At 57.8% G+C, this 15,599-nt stretch overlaps 3 protein-coding genes across 5 annotated transcripts; 1 reads left to right on the top strand and 2 right to left on the bottom strand.

Annotated features, from left to right (window-relative positions):
* Positions 1-70: 70 nt before the first annotated feature.
* CHTOP (chromatin target of PRMT1) lies at positions 71-8,946 on the bottom strand. 2 transcript variants are annotated; one of them, XM_068663194.1, is made up of 6 exons: positions 8,757-8,946; positions 7,512-7,593; positions 5,871-6,024; positions 2,733-2,916; positions 2,483-2,620; positions 71-1,267 (listed from the first exon to the last, which is right to left on the bottom strand). In XM_068663194.1, exons 2-6 carry the CDS (start codon positions 7,574-7,576, stop codon positions 1,065-1,067), a joined length of 744 nt encoding a protein of 247 aa, XP_068519295.1. In that variant the 5' UTR covers positions 7,577-7,593; positions 8,757-8,946; the 3' UTR covers positions 71-1,064. The 2 variants fall into 2 exon arrangements, with proteins under 2 accessions (XP_068519295.1, XP_068519294.1); XM_068663193.1 differs by having other exon boundaries at positions 2,733-2,919; positions 8,757-8,944.
* A 793-nt stretch (positions 8,947-9,739) lies between these two features.
* Positions 9,740-12,178, bottom strand: S100A1 (S100 calcium binding protein A1). Of its 2 annotated transcripts, none has more exons than XM_068663198.1 (3): positions 12,064-12,178; positions 10,146-10,294; positions 9,740-10,041 (listed from the first exon to the last, which is right to left on the bottom strand). In XM_068663198.1, the coding sequence occupies exons 2-3, from the start codon at positions 10,284-10,286 to the stop codon at positions 9,898-9,900; spliced, it is 285 nt and encodes a 94-aa protein (XP_068519299.1). In that variant the 5' UTR covers positions 10,287-10,294; positions 12,064-12,178; the 3' UTR covers positions 9,740-9,897. The 2 variants fall into 2 exon arrangements, with proteins under 2 accessions (XP_068519299.1, XP_068519301.1); XM_068663200.1 differs by lacking the exon at positions 12,064-12,178 and adding an exon at positions 10,544-10,565.
* Positions 12,179-14,253: 2,075 nt separating this feature from the next.
* S100A13 (S100 calcium binding protein A13) lies at positions 14,254-15,590 on the top strand. The gene is made up of 3 exons (XM_068663197.1): positions 14,254-14,412; positions 14,782-14,958; positions 15,399-15,590. The coding sequence occupies exons 2-3, from the start codon at positions 14,806-14,808 to the stop codon at positions 15,534-15,536; spliced, it is 291 nt and encodes a 96-aa protein (XP_068519298.1). The 5' UTR covers positions 14,254-14,412; positions 14,782-14,805; the 3' UTR covers positions 15,537-15,590.
* The last annotated feature ends 9 nt before the right edge of the window (positions 15,591-15,599 follow it).

Below are 15,599 nucleotides of genomic sequence, written 5' to 3'. Positions count from 1 at the left end.
CAGCAGCAGAAAGGCCACGGTGACCCCCAGAGCACACCGAGGAAAGGGAAAGAAAGCAGCCGGAGCCGACTTTGCTTTTGTAATTATTTCTCCTTTTGTTACAACAAACCAGAAATACGGGATTCCAGCGAAACGGAACAGGTCACAGAACGGCCGGACTTCAAACTGGAGGGCAGGGGGAGGAGCGGGCCCCTTCTCCGTTCCCAAACGCGCGGGGGCTGCTCTGAGGGCTCGGTTTCGGTTACACTGAGCCCTAACAGCACCGGCGAGTAAATAAACCTTGGACCCCGGGTTTTGAAAAGCCAGTTCTGCCCCGACCTGCTGTCACTGATGTAAGGCCGTGGTCCTGCTTCCCATCCCTTTAAATAAAATTTCCTGCAGATACAGAAACCACCGGTGCCATCTGCTCGTACACAACACAAAAAGAAATCCAAACTTTTATCTAAAACAAACCCCAAAAAGCCTTCAGCTCGGGAAGTCCTCCGCACTACTCATTAACAGAACGCTAGCTATCAACAAGAGAGGAATTTTGGGTGCAAAACAGCAAGATTGGCAAGTCTACAAGGAGCGCTACACCTAAACCTGGCTCAACTGTTCACCCTGCCGGGAGCCTTTGCTTCGGATGGACTGAAGGGAGCTGGGGGCGTGAGCTCGGCCCCTCGGTCGCACTTGGGGACAGCACCGGTCCCAAAATGCAACCGCGGTGCCTCGGAGGCACAGAACCGTGCGGTCCCAGCACCAAGGAGCAGATCCCCTCCGCGGGGGGGGGCTGCAAGGAACCGCGGCCAGCTGATGTCAGGGGCTAACGGCAGCACGTCTGTCAGAGTCACCTTTGGAGTAGTTAGGGGAGGGGGGAAAAAAAGATACAAAAAACAATCCGGAAAGGTTCCATACAACACAGAGTATCAAAATATTAAAGAAACGCGCTAAAGGCTGATTTCTTGGTAGAACAGGGCCGCTCCCTATTCTTGTGGGTCCTTCCAGCATGAATCAGGGTTTCCATTTTTAGCTTATGGGCATTGACATAACACACTAACTTCACCGACAGTCTCTCGCAACGACCCTCAGTCGTTTGTTTCGGGGTCTGTCTGAGCCATGTAGGCATCCAGCTCGGCGTCGAGGTGTCCTTTCGTTTTCGACATGTAAGCATCTAACTGGTTATCCAGCTGCTCCTTGGTCAGCGCCGGGCGTGCCGATCCTCTTCCTCGTCCTCTGCCTCTGCCGCGGCCTCCGAAGCCCCCTCTTCCCCGGCCCGCCATGCCGCGACCTTACAGAGACGAGACAACAGTTACACGGCAGCAGACGCAGCCTCGGGGCCTGGCGTGGCAGAGCCACGGCCCAGCTGCTGCAGCACCTCCCCGGGGAGCCAGGCAGCCTCGTTGGAGCTGCTGCCCCCAGCTGCAGGACTCGGGCTCTGCTGCGCTCCCCAGGCTGCTTCGGTTTCAGCCCGGAGACATCTGAGCCGCAGCTATCTGCCGAGCCCTCAGCTCCGACTGCCAGCTCCCCTGCTTGCATTCCAGCCCCTACACCACTCCGCATACTTTCTCCTCCGCCGAGTGCAGCCCCTGCAGATTTTTGGGACAGGTTCAAGCTCTCAGCAAAGAGCCAACTCCAGCAAACATTACAAGTGAACTTCTACTGAAGTACCTCAAATCCTGAGTTTTCAGACTATTTCCGAAGCAGGACACCCGGGAAACCGCCCTGATCAGTACTAGCACTAGTTTATCAGGTGAAGAAATAAAGCAAAAGCCAAAGCCATCAGGAGATCCGCAGGTTCCCAAAGACTGCTCTGAGAAACACTGCTCATCTCCAAGTAACAGGAGATCACATCCAGCAGATGTTCTAACCAAACGTGTCAGAAACATTACCGACCCTGCCATCAGCAGCTGTCTCCTTACTTCCCCCCTGTGCTCCTGCTTCACTCTGGTGCTTCTCATTGTTGTTGACAAGGGGAAGGCTCATTTCCCCAAGACTTGATTTGGTTTCTGACTTTACATTTAAGTTTACTTTGCTCGTGTGAAGGGTCAGCGAGGAACCTGCTCCTTCATACACCAGTTTGAGCTTTCTATCGAGTTTTTGCCCCTCACCCAATTAAAATGTCCAGCCTTGTGGTTTACACAGGCCATTTAACACTTCCTTTTTGAAGCACGAGAAGACAGCGTAGCCTTCCTCAGCACGTTCAGAGATTACTCACTGCCTGCACTACTACCAAAAGCATCACAGAGCCAGCGATACCTGCAGGAGGGAACAGCACTACCCAAACCCCCTCTAGCACCACTGAAAGTCAAAGATCCAGGTTAAGCACAGGGCCTGGCAAGATGTTTCAGGACAGGAAGCCTTCACCTAGCACCGTGTTATGCACCCATTTGGGTGTGAGTGGCTCTCGGGCTGCACGTACCCACATCAGCTAACCTTAAACGGGGAAGGGAACCCAGGTGTGTGCAGCAGCAGCACGCTGCTCCCGCAGTTTCTGCGCACTGACCTCTGCCACCAAGTCCACCGCGGCCCATGGCGCCTCTGCCCAGCCCACCTCTTCCAGGGCCACCGCGACCTCGCAGGCCGCCTCTCCTCAGGCCCATCCTGGGGGACATTCCTCGTCCGCCCCGAAGCATGCTCTGACCTGCAACAGCGACGGGATTCCAGGCAGACAAATTAGCTCGAGACTGAGCAAAGGAACTGGAGCCGAGCTGTCCAACATGCGGCGTTGCTGCCGGACCAGCCGCGGTACTCACCCCTGAGCGGGAGTCCCCCTCTCAGCAGAGCTCTCGCCCCCCGGCCGCCACGCATGGCTCCTCGTGGCAAACCTCTCTGCCCCATGGCCAGTCCTCTTCCTCCCATGGCTCCGCGAGCGAGGGGTCCTGCTGGACGGCCCAATCGTGCCTGGATGTTGCTTTTACCGAGGCGTTGCTTCAAGCTCTTCTGGAATGAAAGATTTTGAAGGAACAAAGTCATGCAGCAATCTCCGACTTGCGACACAAACAGCATGGCAATTACTTATCAGTAAGTTTTTTTTTTTTTTAAAAACATAGAGGGTCAACAGCTCTCTGCAGCACACAATCGAGCTTCAAACAGAGGACAATCATATCTGCTTCAGGAGGGATAATTTATGAAGGTCAAACCGAGAACAAAGACCTTCCCTGGAAGCAAGTGTTTGTACAGAGACAAGAAAGTCTGCAGATTCAGGAGGAAATATTTTTCTCCATTTTTAGCAGCGCCACTTGGTCCGAATCAAAGCAGACACTTAATCCGCACGGCAGCCCGCTAATCCTTCTTGCTGGAAGGTTACCGACCGTGAAAACCTCTGAGCTACAAAGCAACCACCCCTGCTGGGAAGGAGCCTGGCCTACCTCACACCAGCACACCGCTCCGAGGGGCCTGCTGCTACAGCCCCGGCCTGGCCACCAAACTAAAACTGTACTGAAGCACCTGACCCTCACAGGAACTGGAAAAGTTATCTTTGTTTATCTGTATTTTATGGTGAAGTTGTTTTTTTTTTTTCCCCCTCTGAAGTCCTGCAGGCCCAAGCACCAGAGCCCATCTCACAGAGCTGGCTTCCCTTGGGACAGCCACAGCTGCTCCAGTCCTCAAAGCCTGCACCAGCCCGGCTGCAGGCACAGCTCAACAGATCCTGAAGCAGCAACAGAACTGCCAATTTTACACCCTGGTGTTTTTAACACGCACTGGGACCAATCCCAGCTCCACACAGCAGACTACAGCTTCTGCAGGAACTATTGAACCCTGCAACGGGCTGGGGAACAGTGGGGACCTTTAGAGCTTCTCAAGAGCTCTCAGAAGGTAAGGCACAGAGCCCAGCGGTGTGCTACAGCTTTCCAGAGTTGCTTACGCTTCTCGTCAGCTTTATAGATCTACTTGACTCAAGCCTGTGGGCAGCTGAAAGGCTTCTCCTGAAAGCAGCCTACTCTGTAGCTAAGGTTTGAGTTTTACTGCCTCAGAGCTTACTCATTCGCTGTTCTGACAGCCGCAGCAGCCTGAGATGTTTGTCTCCCTTCTGCCCAGCCCAGCTGGAAGGAAGGCACGAGAAAGCAGGTGAACGTTTCGCATCCCATTACTCATTTATATAACCCATTTATATTACCATGAGAGTTTAAGATAACTGCTGGACCTTACCCTGACAAAGGGCAAAGTGCTCACCTTCCTGCCTTACCTCAGCGCAGTAGCACCTTGCTCTGCTACAGCTATTCACTAAGTGCACGCCTAGAGCCACGACATAAACACTGTTACTCAGCAAGAGAAGGGAGGTTTATGTAAAGACTCATGTGCTGGGTACAAAGACAAACCCATAAAGCTAGCACACGCAGTGCCCGGCAGTTGAGAGCACTTTTCTGAAGCACAGGTGAGCCATCCCTGGAATCAATGCTCCTCAGCACATCCAAATGGATCAGAAAAGCTCCTGGTGCTACCAAGTGAAGTGCCTGCAAAAAGCCTGTCACCACACCAACTCCCAGAGCAACTTACAGTCTTCAAAGAGCAATCCAACACCAATCGGGTTTCCAGATTTCCCTAGAATGCACTTCTGCAGCCCACCCTGGCAGCACTCAGTCCCAGAAGAACGCGAAGTACACCTACTCCTGGCATATGGGTGAAGCTTTTGGCTCAGCTCTTTCCTGTTCTCCTCAATTCAGCAAGCAGAAACTTTATGCTTTCAATCCAGTTTCACTTACCACTTGGGAAATTCTTAAGGTTTGATTTTTTTTTTTTTTTAAAGCAGAAAGTTCTTCAGGCTACCATTTCCAGAGCTTTTGTTTATAAGCTCTGGGAGGCTAACTGGCACCGCAGTCTGTTTTTAAAACAGAACTCTCAAGAGATCTTAAAAAGCAGCTGCATTCCTCTTTATCGGAAATTAAACCCTGAACATGAGCACGTGTGGCAGGTTTAAGTATTCCAGCTATTTAGTGAAGCAGCTCAGCTAACAACTTTCCAGGGCTTTCTCCTGGCGTGCAAGATAATGCAGAGAATTATATTTAAGCTCTGCTGCAGTCAAGTCATGCAGTGCTGCTATTTAAACTCACTGCACAGCTGTGTAGCACTACCCCACAGGTTCCAATCCATGCCTTATGCACACATTTTAAGCTGATCTTTTCAGCCTTCCCATTTAAATACAAGCTTTAAGGGTTGCAAAACCCCTTGGCCTGATAAGGAGCAGACAAGGCAAACACCTGTTCTCTACATTATTTTTCACCACTGCCCCTTTTGTAAGCCCACAGCTATAGGAAAGCACGTGGACCGCAGCAGAGAAATCAAAAGCAAGCATGCTTGCTCAAACCTGCTGCTGTACGGAGAGGATACTTTGACAAATATGCCCCACAATCTATAGCATTCATCACTAAAATGGGGAGAAAGACCATCTGCATGAGGAAAATGCAACGCTATTCCTCAAATCCAGGCCTGCAGCCCAGCATTTGCAAGCAATCAAGCATCAGTTTGTTCATCTGGTCCTCGCAGCCAGCTGCTATCAAGGGAGTGCACCAAGAGAGGGTGGAGTTGGGGATGGGAGCAACCAGCCTCAACTGGACAGTAAGTGCTGGAAACAATCTGCAGCAATTGTAACTGCAGCTACAGTGCGAGATGAAGAACTCTGCAGATCCAGAAACCCAGAATGAGAACATTTCTCTGAAAAAATAGAGAGGAGATATGAACAGCCAGCACAAAAACAACGAGCTCAGTAATATTAACCAGTAAGTTACGAAGTATTACTTATCTGGAGTGAGAAACAGGATTTTTTCAAGCCCCTTCAAGGTTTCTAGTTTTTAACTTTCAGGAACATTTTTCAAAATCCACCGTATCCTGAAAAGCCATCAGCTGGTGACAGGCATCACCCGGCCACACCACAACATGCCCCTTTCTCTCACCTGTTTAAGCTTCAAAGCAGCCTGGACAGAAGGTCTATTCTCCATCTGCTGGGCCAGTCTTCTGTTTCTGGCACTGGCTAGCTGCTGCTGCTGCTGCATGGTAGCCCGAATATTCACTGGCATCGGCTGTTTGTTCTTCAGCATGTTAGTAAAGCTTCAAGGTCGAATAAAATGGGTGTTTAAATAAAGCTTTATTACATACATTTATTGGCATTTCATGGTTCTCAAGATTGGATCTCCAGATCCCATGAACCTTATGTAAAGAGTGGTACTTAGGTCACATCATATGTGATTACATATTCCTTGTTTTCCACAAGTGTGCAAGAATTGGAAACTCAGAAGTGATGTTGGATATTAATTCAGAAGTGATAAAGCTTTAGGTTACTGATTTTAGAAATGGAAGAAGGAATGAAAACAAGCCATAAGCAGAGATGACCATGACAGATGGAAGAGGACATCACACAAACAGAAAAGCCAAGTGAAATCTGACTGCAAAAGCTAAATTAACCCTCAAAGATCTCAGAAACCTGATAAAAAACTTAATACCACGGGACAGCTTTACAGGAGACATCACCTTGGGGACAGAATGAGATGCCCCTGGCACACCACAGAACTGGTGTCTAAGAAATGCCACCAGCTGAGCACTCTCGCTGATGAGAGCAGTTTTCTTGGCAGTGTTTGTGGTGCACGGAGAATCCTCTGTCTTTAGGAGCTGTATCAGAGCAGAACACAGCAAGACGGTAAGCAGCGTTAGCGGCAACCCATCAGCTGTCTACCCTGTCCTGGGAGCTACACAAGTTGGAAAAGAAAACACGGGTAAGGAATAGGGACTGACCAAAATGAAACAGGCCAGCAAGCCTCCTCTGCACTGCACCTCACCACATGCCTTCTCGGGAACAAGCTCCAACTGTTGGCTCAGGCTGGCTCTCACTGCAGCACTTGCCAGAGCAGGAAATGCACACAAATGGCTCCATTTTTCCCTGGTTCACTGATATAAATATAGTTAACCAACGAGTGATTAGTAAGAAAGTGAAACGTCACTGTAGCGCCGCTGTTAGTTGTCTGTAGAACTGCAGAAGCACAATGACATGGAAAAAACGGGAGAATGCTCAACAAAAGAAATAAAGAAATCAGTATCGAGAAAAGAGAGATGGAGATGAAGCAAAGCGTTTGCCTCTTACAAGGCCCAAAACATTGTTAAAGGGCCTTTGGGCTTGTTTAATGGCCTGCTGCATGCCTCTTACAGCCAGACCACATGCACGTGTGTCTGCCTCGGACAAAGCAGCAAGCCTACTGCAGCTCAGGTAACATGCTACCATACCGCAGTGTCAACTATATAAATGTAAAAACATGTGGAAGAAAAAGGGAGGGTGTGAGGTTTCTCTGTTGTTATAACACATCCCGCCATATTTACGTGTTGAGGAGTTTAATATTAACTGCTATGGATAAACTGCTCCAAAACAATTGCCCTTTTAACCTTGCGTACCACATTTGTTGCAGTTTAAGACAGAGGTGCATAGCCATCTGCTTGTTTTACTGAGGTTAAAAGAGGGCAGAAACCACGTTGGTTTTTGGACACCGGACAGTGATAATTAAGTAAAAAAATTTCTTATGAGCTGAAGCTGCTGTTGGCTTCCTCACCGCTCGTTCAGAGACATCTTGGTGGTGCTCTTTAGCACAACCTTCGGTGCTGACTGTGCAGCCATCTTCAGATCAACAGAATCTGCAAAACAAGAGAGCCAGATGTAACCAACAGCACGGAGATCTTGCATTTATTCAGCTAAACATTCAAAGATCTGCATTCCAGCTCCTTTGGTACAGAGAATCAAGAAACGGGCAAAAAACTGCGATTTTATCAGCACAATTTTATTAAGTTCTCTAGGCCATTGTCATGATGCAGCACATTTAATAAATTACTTAGTTATGTTAACTTAATTCTTATTAAATAGATTTGTTTTTATAAAGTGAAAATTTTTCTGCTGGTAGGCTTAATGCTGCAAAAATACAACGCATTGGCAGTTGAGGCAGCCCCTAAACGCCTTGCTTAGTACTGCATCTAGCAACGCTGCCACAGTTCCTAAGCTGTTAGCCTAAGCCAGGTGGAAACCCCAATTTATTTTAAGCAGATAATGCCAGGTACTTCGCAATGAGATCCCAAGATTACCCTACAGAAGCGCTATGCACTTTAAAAACATTAAGGCTCCATCTCCCCGTGCTACATTGCGATTGCCACAGCTTGGCTGGCCAGGGACACCCTGTAAATGTGCAGTCCCCTCGGATTTTTGTTATCTAACGCTTCAGCAGGCAGCTCACCCGCAGGCACGATGTGGTTGCCTAGCGTGAAAGCGTGCCGCAAGGGGCACAAAAGCAGCGAAAGGATTTAAACCCAGCTGTTATCGATCCTGCGAGCACGGCTCAAGCCTTGGGTGTTTTCGCAGCGATGAGCATGAAAAAAACGACGAGAAAAAAAACAAACGACTCCTCATTTTTTATAACCGCCATCAAGCCCAACGCTAACTGCCGAGCGTTCCCCCTCACAATACCCGTCACAGCGGCCTCCTGGCAGGCTTTTACCAACCACCACCGAGTCGCGGAGCTAAAACCCGGCTGGTTTTTAACCACTAAGCATTTTTAAGATAATTTTTTCCCCATTCTCTCGCCACAGCGCGAAGGGCCCGGGGTGGGGGGGGGGGAGAGAGGCTGGGCCCCAACCGCCCCCAGGAGCCCTGCCCTGGCCCCGAGCCCGGTCCCGGTTTCCTCAGAGGCTCCCTGGGCTCCCTGAGAGCCCCCTGAGGGCTCCCCGGCCCCTCAAAGGCCCCGTGCGGCCCCCCCGGCCCCTTTCCGTGCTCCCCGCCCGCCCCCTCAGCGCCCCCCCCGGCCTCTCACCGAAGCAGGCGGTCGCCAGGTCCCGGTTGTAGCCGGCTATACCCGGCCGAGCGGCGGCTGCTCACGGTTCACGGGACCGGGGCTGGCTCCGTCGCCCTCCGCCCGCTCCCGCCGCCCTCCACCGCCTCAGCGACAAAATGGCGGCCGCGACCGCAGCGCCCGCCCCCCCCCCTTTTCCCCGCCGCCCAGCCACGAGCCGGCCAAAATGGCGGCGGCCCCAACAGCGCATGCGCGGGGTGCCGCCAGCACAGCGCCCTCCGCTATTGGGCGGGGCAGCGCGTTCCTCCTCTGCTATTGGTCAACCGGCGCGGGGTGGGCGGGACCTCTGCCCGTGCTGCCCGGCCGCTGTCGCCCGGGGGCAGGGGCGGTGGCGGCGGGGCCGGGGGCGGGGGGGGTGCTGCGCGGCGGGGCCTGGCCCCGGTGGGGCGGGGGCGTCCCCAAGGCTCCGCGCGGCCCCCGTCCTCGTCCCCGTGGGGCATCCACCCCCCCTCGAAGCCCCCGTCCTCCCCTTGATGCCCCCGTCCTCCTCCCGGTGCCCCCGTTTTCCCCGCCGCCGGTGGGATGCGGGCGTCCCGCTTGCCCCTGGTGGTTCCCGGGTGCCCCCGGGCAGCTCCGGGTCTGGCCCCAACGCCGGCGGACGATGGCGCTGGCGGCCCTGCGCCGGGCCGGGCGCTGCCTTGGTGGCGGGGGCCGCTGGGCGAGGCGATAACGAACCGGTTCCTCCGGCCCCACCGGGCGCCCGGACGGCGGGCAGCGAGTCCCGGCCTGCGGCTGCCCCCGGGCCCCCGAATCCCGCAGCCCCGGACGGGTTGGGGGCACCCGACCCGGTGGTGCTGGGCCCGTGGGGGTCCGGGGCTGGGGCCTGGCTCAGCTGGGGACGTCCCTGGGCCCTTGGGTGAACCGGGGGGGGGTTGTCCCGGGGGGGGGGGGTCGCAGGCAGCGGGACCGGGGAGGGGGTCCCGAAGGAGCTGACAACACGCCGCTGGCTGGGTCGGTGCCTTTATTGCGGAGCTGGATCCCCGCGGGATCCCCTGGGTGCGCTGGGGAGCGGGGGGTGAGGAGGGGTGGCGTGGGGGGCTCTGCGTTTTGGGGTGCCGCGGCTGGCTGCTGCGGGGGGGGGGGGGGCTGGGGTCAGCCCGGCTCAGGCGTTCTCCCAGAAGAAGGTGTTGCAGGCCACGGTGAGGGCGGCCACCAGGACCACGTACTCCTGGAAGTCCACCTCCCCGTCGCCGTTCTCATCCAGGTCCTGCATGATCTTCTCCACCGCACCCGTGTCCTTCTGGGTCTGTGAGGGGGGGGTGACAAAGGGTGAGCCCCAGAGCTGGGGACATGTCCCAGGGCACGGAGGAACAGGGGAGCCCATCTGCCATGCCCCAGCACAGCCCCTACCTCCAGGAAGCAGCCCAGCTCGCTCTGCAGCAGCTCCTTCAGCTCCTTCTTGCTCAGCTTGTACTTGTCCCCCTCTTTGCCCGAGTAGTGGTGGAAGACGTTGATGAGCGTCTCCATGGCCCCTTCCAGCTGTGACGCCATGGCTCCGGCTGCAGGGAGGCACCCGCTGCGTTACGGCGGCCGCTGCGAGCCCCAGATTTCAGTGCCCCCCTTCCCCATCCCAGGAGCATTGCCCACCCCACCCTCCCCATCTTGGTGCCACGGGACTGTGGGGTGCCCTGGTGCTCCCCCTAGGCTTTATCGGGGTGCTCCTGCAGGAGGGGACCCTGCCTGCGTGCCCCCTTTATAGGGTCAAACCCCGGTGGGTGCCCACACTCCGTCCCCAGCCCCGCACTCACCTGAGCTCCCCGCCGCGCCAAGTGTGCCGGGCTGGGCCAGCTGGAGACGTTAAATAAGCTCCAAGCCCCCTCCCTCCGGGAGGATCCGATACCGGGGCTGGACAGCCGGGCTGGCACCGCCGGGATGCCCCGCGCTGCCTTCATGGGGGCCGGGATGTGGGGACGCCCCGCCAGCCCCACTGCTGCCCCATGGCCTGCTCACCCTGCACCAGAAGGCTGTGCTGGAACATCTCTCGGTGCTTACGGGGCACGGAGCTACTCTTGGGGGTCCACATCTCCCTTGTGCCAGACCTCAGGCATCCCTTTTTGCACCCCTGAGGCCAAAGCTGGCCTGGCTGCGGCCCTATAGGAAGAGCAGCAGTGGGGTGCTGGGGAAGGGGTGGGCTGTGGGGCCTGCCCCAGGTTGGATCCTGACCCCAGGGGTGAGCTGCCGGCATCCCCCATCCTTCAGCACCGCGGTGCCAGGCCGGATCCGGCCCCAAGCCCCGCTCTGTGGCCGATAACGGCGCGGGTGTCCGGTGTCCTCGGAGCCGGGCGGGGGGGGGACCGGTGGGGGCTATCGAGTGACTTGGCGTGGGCCCCCCCGCTCCCCGCGCACAGAAAGGCCTCTTGTCGCATGAAAAATGCCCCACAATCCCTGCCCAAGGTTGCCTCAGCAACGGCGCGGCCAAAGAAACCAGATTCCCCGGCCGCGCTGATAATCCCGGCTCTCGTTACGGCCCATCATCCGCGCGGCCCGGCCGTGCCCGCTGCGGCCTCCCCATCCCCACGCGGCCCCCCGGGAGTGGGGCCGGTGCCAAGCCCCCAAATGGGGCCGGCCGGGACGATCCCCCCCGCTTTGTGCCCCCAAGGGAGCAGGGGGGCTGCCGGGTGCTGTCACTGCAGCGTTTTCGCAAGAGCCGCGTGGTGCCGGGCTCTTTATCCCAGATTCCAATCCTTGTTCGGGGCTAATTATATCCCGCTGCCTCCGTTTCCATTTTCCATACTTCCCATCCTGTGTGTTTGGGAAATAATGCAGCCAGGGGGTCCCAAAAGTGCTGCCACCCCCCCGACCCTGGCTTGGTCCCATGGGGAGGCAGACCCACCATGGCCCTGTCCTGGGGGGTGATGGCGTGGAGGGTTTTGGGGTGAATTGGAGCATCTTTGGGGGCTCCACCTGGTGCTATTGGGGTGGCCACAAAAGGGGTCCTGGATGGAGATGGGGATCCCAGGTGGAATTTGGGTCCCAGATGGAGGTGGGGGGTCTGGATGGAGATGAGGGGTCCTGGAAGGAGCTGGGGGTCTAAGATGGAAGTGGATGTTCCAGAGCTGGGGGTCCTGGATGGAGATAGGGGACCAGGATGGAAGTGGGGTTCCCAGATGGAAGTGGGGTTCCCAGATGGAGGTGGGGGTCTTGGATCGAGGCAGGGGGTCTGGATGAAAGGGGGTCCTACAAGGAAGTTGGGTTGCCAGATGGGGGTGAGGGTCCTGGCAGGAGGTGGGGGTCCTGGGCAGAGGTGGGGGACCCCGGTGTCACTCACTTGGCAGTGTCCACGCAGGGGCTGGCAGCGGTGGCACCCCCGTACCCGTCTCAGCACGGCTCGGCAGCGGGCAGGATCTGGCCGAGCCTTTCGGGAATGCCCGGCCCCTGCCCAGCTGCTCCGTGACGGTCCCGAGCTTAAAAATAACCCGGGCCCTGCCCCGCAGCCACCGGACATCGGCACGGTCGGGTGCTTGGAGCGAGCTGGTGGCTGTTTCACGGCCATTTCACGGCCACCGACTTGCTCCAACCCCCAGTCGAGCCAAGCTCTGTGTGCGCTTGGCCAGGCTCTGCCCCACTCTCATTAAACCCCAAACCTCCCCGGAGAGCAGGAATCGCCGGGTGTTTCCCCGAGCGGTGGGACCGCCTGGAGCCACAAACCCCGCTGCTGCGGGGACATCACATCGAGGGGGGGTTTGGTCCCAGGAACGGGGACCGCAGCGGTGCCAGCCCGACGTGTCCGCACTGGCAGCTCCCCAGGACAAGCTCTTACCAAACCGGGAGCAGCGAGGGACATGCCAGGAGGTTTACACACAGCTTGGAACAGGTTTCAGCCTCTGCGACTCCCCTGCTCCACTTTGACCCAGCTAAACCAGTTGCTCCAGTTGCTGGTGCCGGGGCTGGGCTTGATCTTGTCTCTCCGACCCATCGCTGGAGTATGGAAGAGGCTTTTCCATCCCTAGAGTTTGGAAGAGGGGGAAGCTGCTGGGTGTGCACCGTGTCAGGGTCGGGGACGTTGTGGTGGCACCAGGTACGCGGTGTGGTGGCCTTTCCTACCGTGGCCTCGATGGATGGGGAGCGTGATGAGTCCTGATGGACGGTGTGGACCAGTGCTGGACCAGTGCCCCCAGTGCCCACAGCCACTGTGAGCACCCCCGGTAGAGCAGAGAGAGGTTGGGGACAGCACCAGGACACGGCGACAGGCACCAACCCCACAGCCTGCCCCAGGGCGCTCAGCTTGTCCCGATAGCGCTGGGGACCCCGAGGCCACGTCACCGCTCCCTGCCCGCGCATCCATCCCATCACGGGGCTGCTGCAGTGCCTGCTCCTTCCTCACCCCATCCCGGCACCCCGAATTCCAGGGGCGCCGAGTCACGGGCCCGCCTGGCTCTTGGGGCCGGTGACTCACCCCAAACCTGTCCCTGTCCCTTCCGAGCCTGACTCACCCCGGCGGTTTCCCATCCCGGTCCCCTGACGTGGGGCTCGGCGGAAGTCCCGTCCCCGTCCCCCTGTCACCCCGGGGATGGGGACGGACCGGATGGGGCTGCAGGAAGCCAATTCCTCCCCCGTGAGCTGGTGTGACGGGTGCGCGGATGGGGACCGGGCTGCCCGGTGCCGGCCGGAGCCACCCTGTCCCCACGGACAGGTGGAACAAATGCGTCAGGGACAGTGACGGTTGCATCGCACCCTGCTCCTGGTCCCCAAAACTGGTGATGGGAACTGGTGACTGGGCTCCCTGGGTCCATCCCTGTCCCATCCTTGCTCCCCGTCACGCTCGATGTCACTCAACTTTGGGGACAACCCTGGCTGTGCACCCCAGCAAACCTCTGCCCTGGCAGGGACTGGGGGCAGTAGCAATTAGGGCCGTGCTCCCGGTGGGGACGGTCCCAACACCGCCTGTGTCCCTTCCATCCCGTGCCACCAGTGTCCCCAGTGCTGTGACATGGGGACAGGTCGGGGGCCCTGTGGGAACGGCCGTGCCGCAGCGGACACCTGCCAGGGCTGCCATGTTATAAATACCCAGGGATTAAAGGGGAGCGCTCGGGCAATCCCAACCCCCTAATTAATTTGGATTAATTAATTTTCACAAAGCCCACTATTAATAGGGATGATGTCAGCGGGTGGCTGAGTCACAACTCTCACTCGGTGCGGGGTGAGCCCAGCCCTGGCTCCGCAGCCGGGACGAGCTGTGGCATCGGGGGACGATGGGGACAGCGGTGGGGACAGCGATGGGGACAACGTTCCCGTCCCCGGTGCATCCCCATCCCCGCCGGGGCAGGGCAGAGCATGGGATGCATTTAGGGGAGGGGACATGGCCTGCACCCCTGGAATGATCCAGGTGGTGTTTGAGCCCCAGACCCCGTGGAGTGAACGTGCTGTGGGACCCCAGGGTCCCATCCTGCGCCCCCACGGCATGGTGCGGACACGGGGTTGTGCCGAGCGCTGGATTTGGGCCGCTGCCCATGAGGGGAGGGAGGAGACGGGAAGACGGGAAAACGTCGGCTGCCGGGCGGTGTCCGTGAGCCTGGCTGCAACGGGAAACCCTACACCACAGCTGGGGGGGACAAAGCGCCGCGCTCGCCCCGTATAAAACCCCGCGGGGGGCAGCAGCCACCCGCAGCCGAGCGGGGTAAGTCGGGGTCGCTGCCTTATCCCCATCCCGTCCCACGGCGGTGTTTGGGGCCTGCATGGTGCCACTGCTTCCTGGTGTCCTGCTGCCCTGGCTGCCTCTGTTTGTGGGATGGCAGGGCTGTCCCCAAATGGCTGTGCCCTCCCCGCAGTGATGCTGGGGGGTTGGGAGGGGGGGGTCTGGATCCCTAGTGCGTAATGGGGCAGCCCCCAGCTGCACTGGGACTCGGCTCTGCAGGGCTGAGGCTGTGCAAACTCGCTGCACCCCGGGCTGGGGAAGGGTTGGGGGTCCCTTATCCCACGCAGCCCCCTCCAGCCATCACATTCCCGGGATGCTCCATCCCCTCCCACCCCCTTCTTGGCTCTGCAGCCCCCAGCCTCCCCCCGGCACGCCATGGCCACGGGCGAGCTGACCGAGCTGGAGCGGGCCATCGACACCGTCGTCACCGTCTTCTTCACCTACGCGGGGAAGGAGGGCAGGAAGGGGACGCTGACGGCCGAGGAGTTCAAGGAGCTGGTCCAGCTCCAGCTGCCCAACCTGATGAAGGTGAGGGTCAGGGCAGCGTGAGGGGGGAGGAGGGCTGGGGGGGCTGGGTGGTTCCCACAGAGCCCCCGAGTGCTCAGCGGCTGCTCCGGGTACCCTGGGGTTTGCCAAGGGTGGAAAAGCAAAAGTAAAAGTGGAATTTGGGTGGTGCAGGAAGGGTCCAAGCTGCTGCAGGTGGAGGTGTTCTGCTGGTGGGGGGGCGGAGAGGACCGATGCTGTCTGTCTGTCCACCCATCTGTCTGTCTGTCCCTCCCATTACCCCTTTCTGCACCACCCTCAGCTGCGCTGGGGGCTCCCTGCCGTGGGGGATGCCCCTCACTTCAGCCCTGTTTGGGGACAGGGACGGAGGTGTCCCCTGGTGGTGGCAGCCCTGGCTCTTCCGTCCCCACCCTGCTCACTGGGGACCCTGTGGGAACACTGAGCCCCCCCTGCCCTCCCCACAGGACGTCCCCTCCCTGGAGGAGAAGATGAGGGAGCTGGATGTGAACAACGACCAGGAGCTGAAGTTCAACGAGTACTGGCGGCTGATCGGCGAGCTGGCCAGGGCCATGCGGAGGGAGAAAGCGGAGAAGAAGAAGTGACGGGGACGGGGGGACACTTGGGTGACACGATGCTAATAAAAGAGGTTTCCCCGAGCATGGGCA

Source organism: Anas acuta, chromosome 28, assembly GCF_963932015.1.
Source record: "Anas acuta chromosome 28, bAnaAcu1.1, whole genome shotgun sequence".
In the NCBI taxonomy this organism is placed as follows: Eukaryota; Metazoa; Chordata; class Aves; order Anseriformes; family Anatidae; genus Anas; species Anas acuta.
The sequence above is the reverse complement of the archived record's forward strand: the minus strand, read 5'-3'. Positions and strand labels throughout refer to the sequence as shown.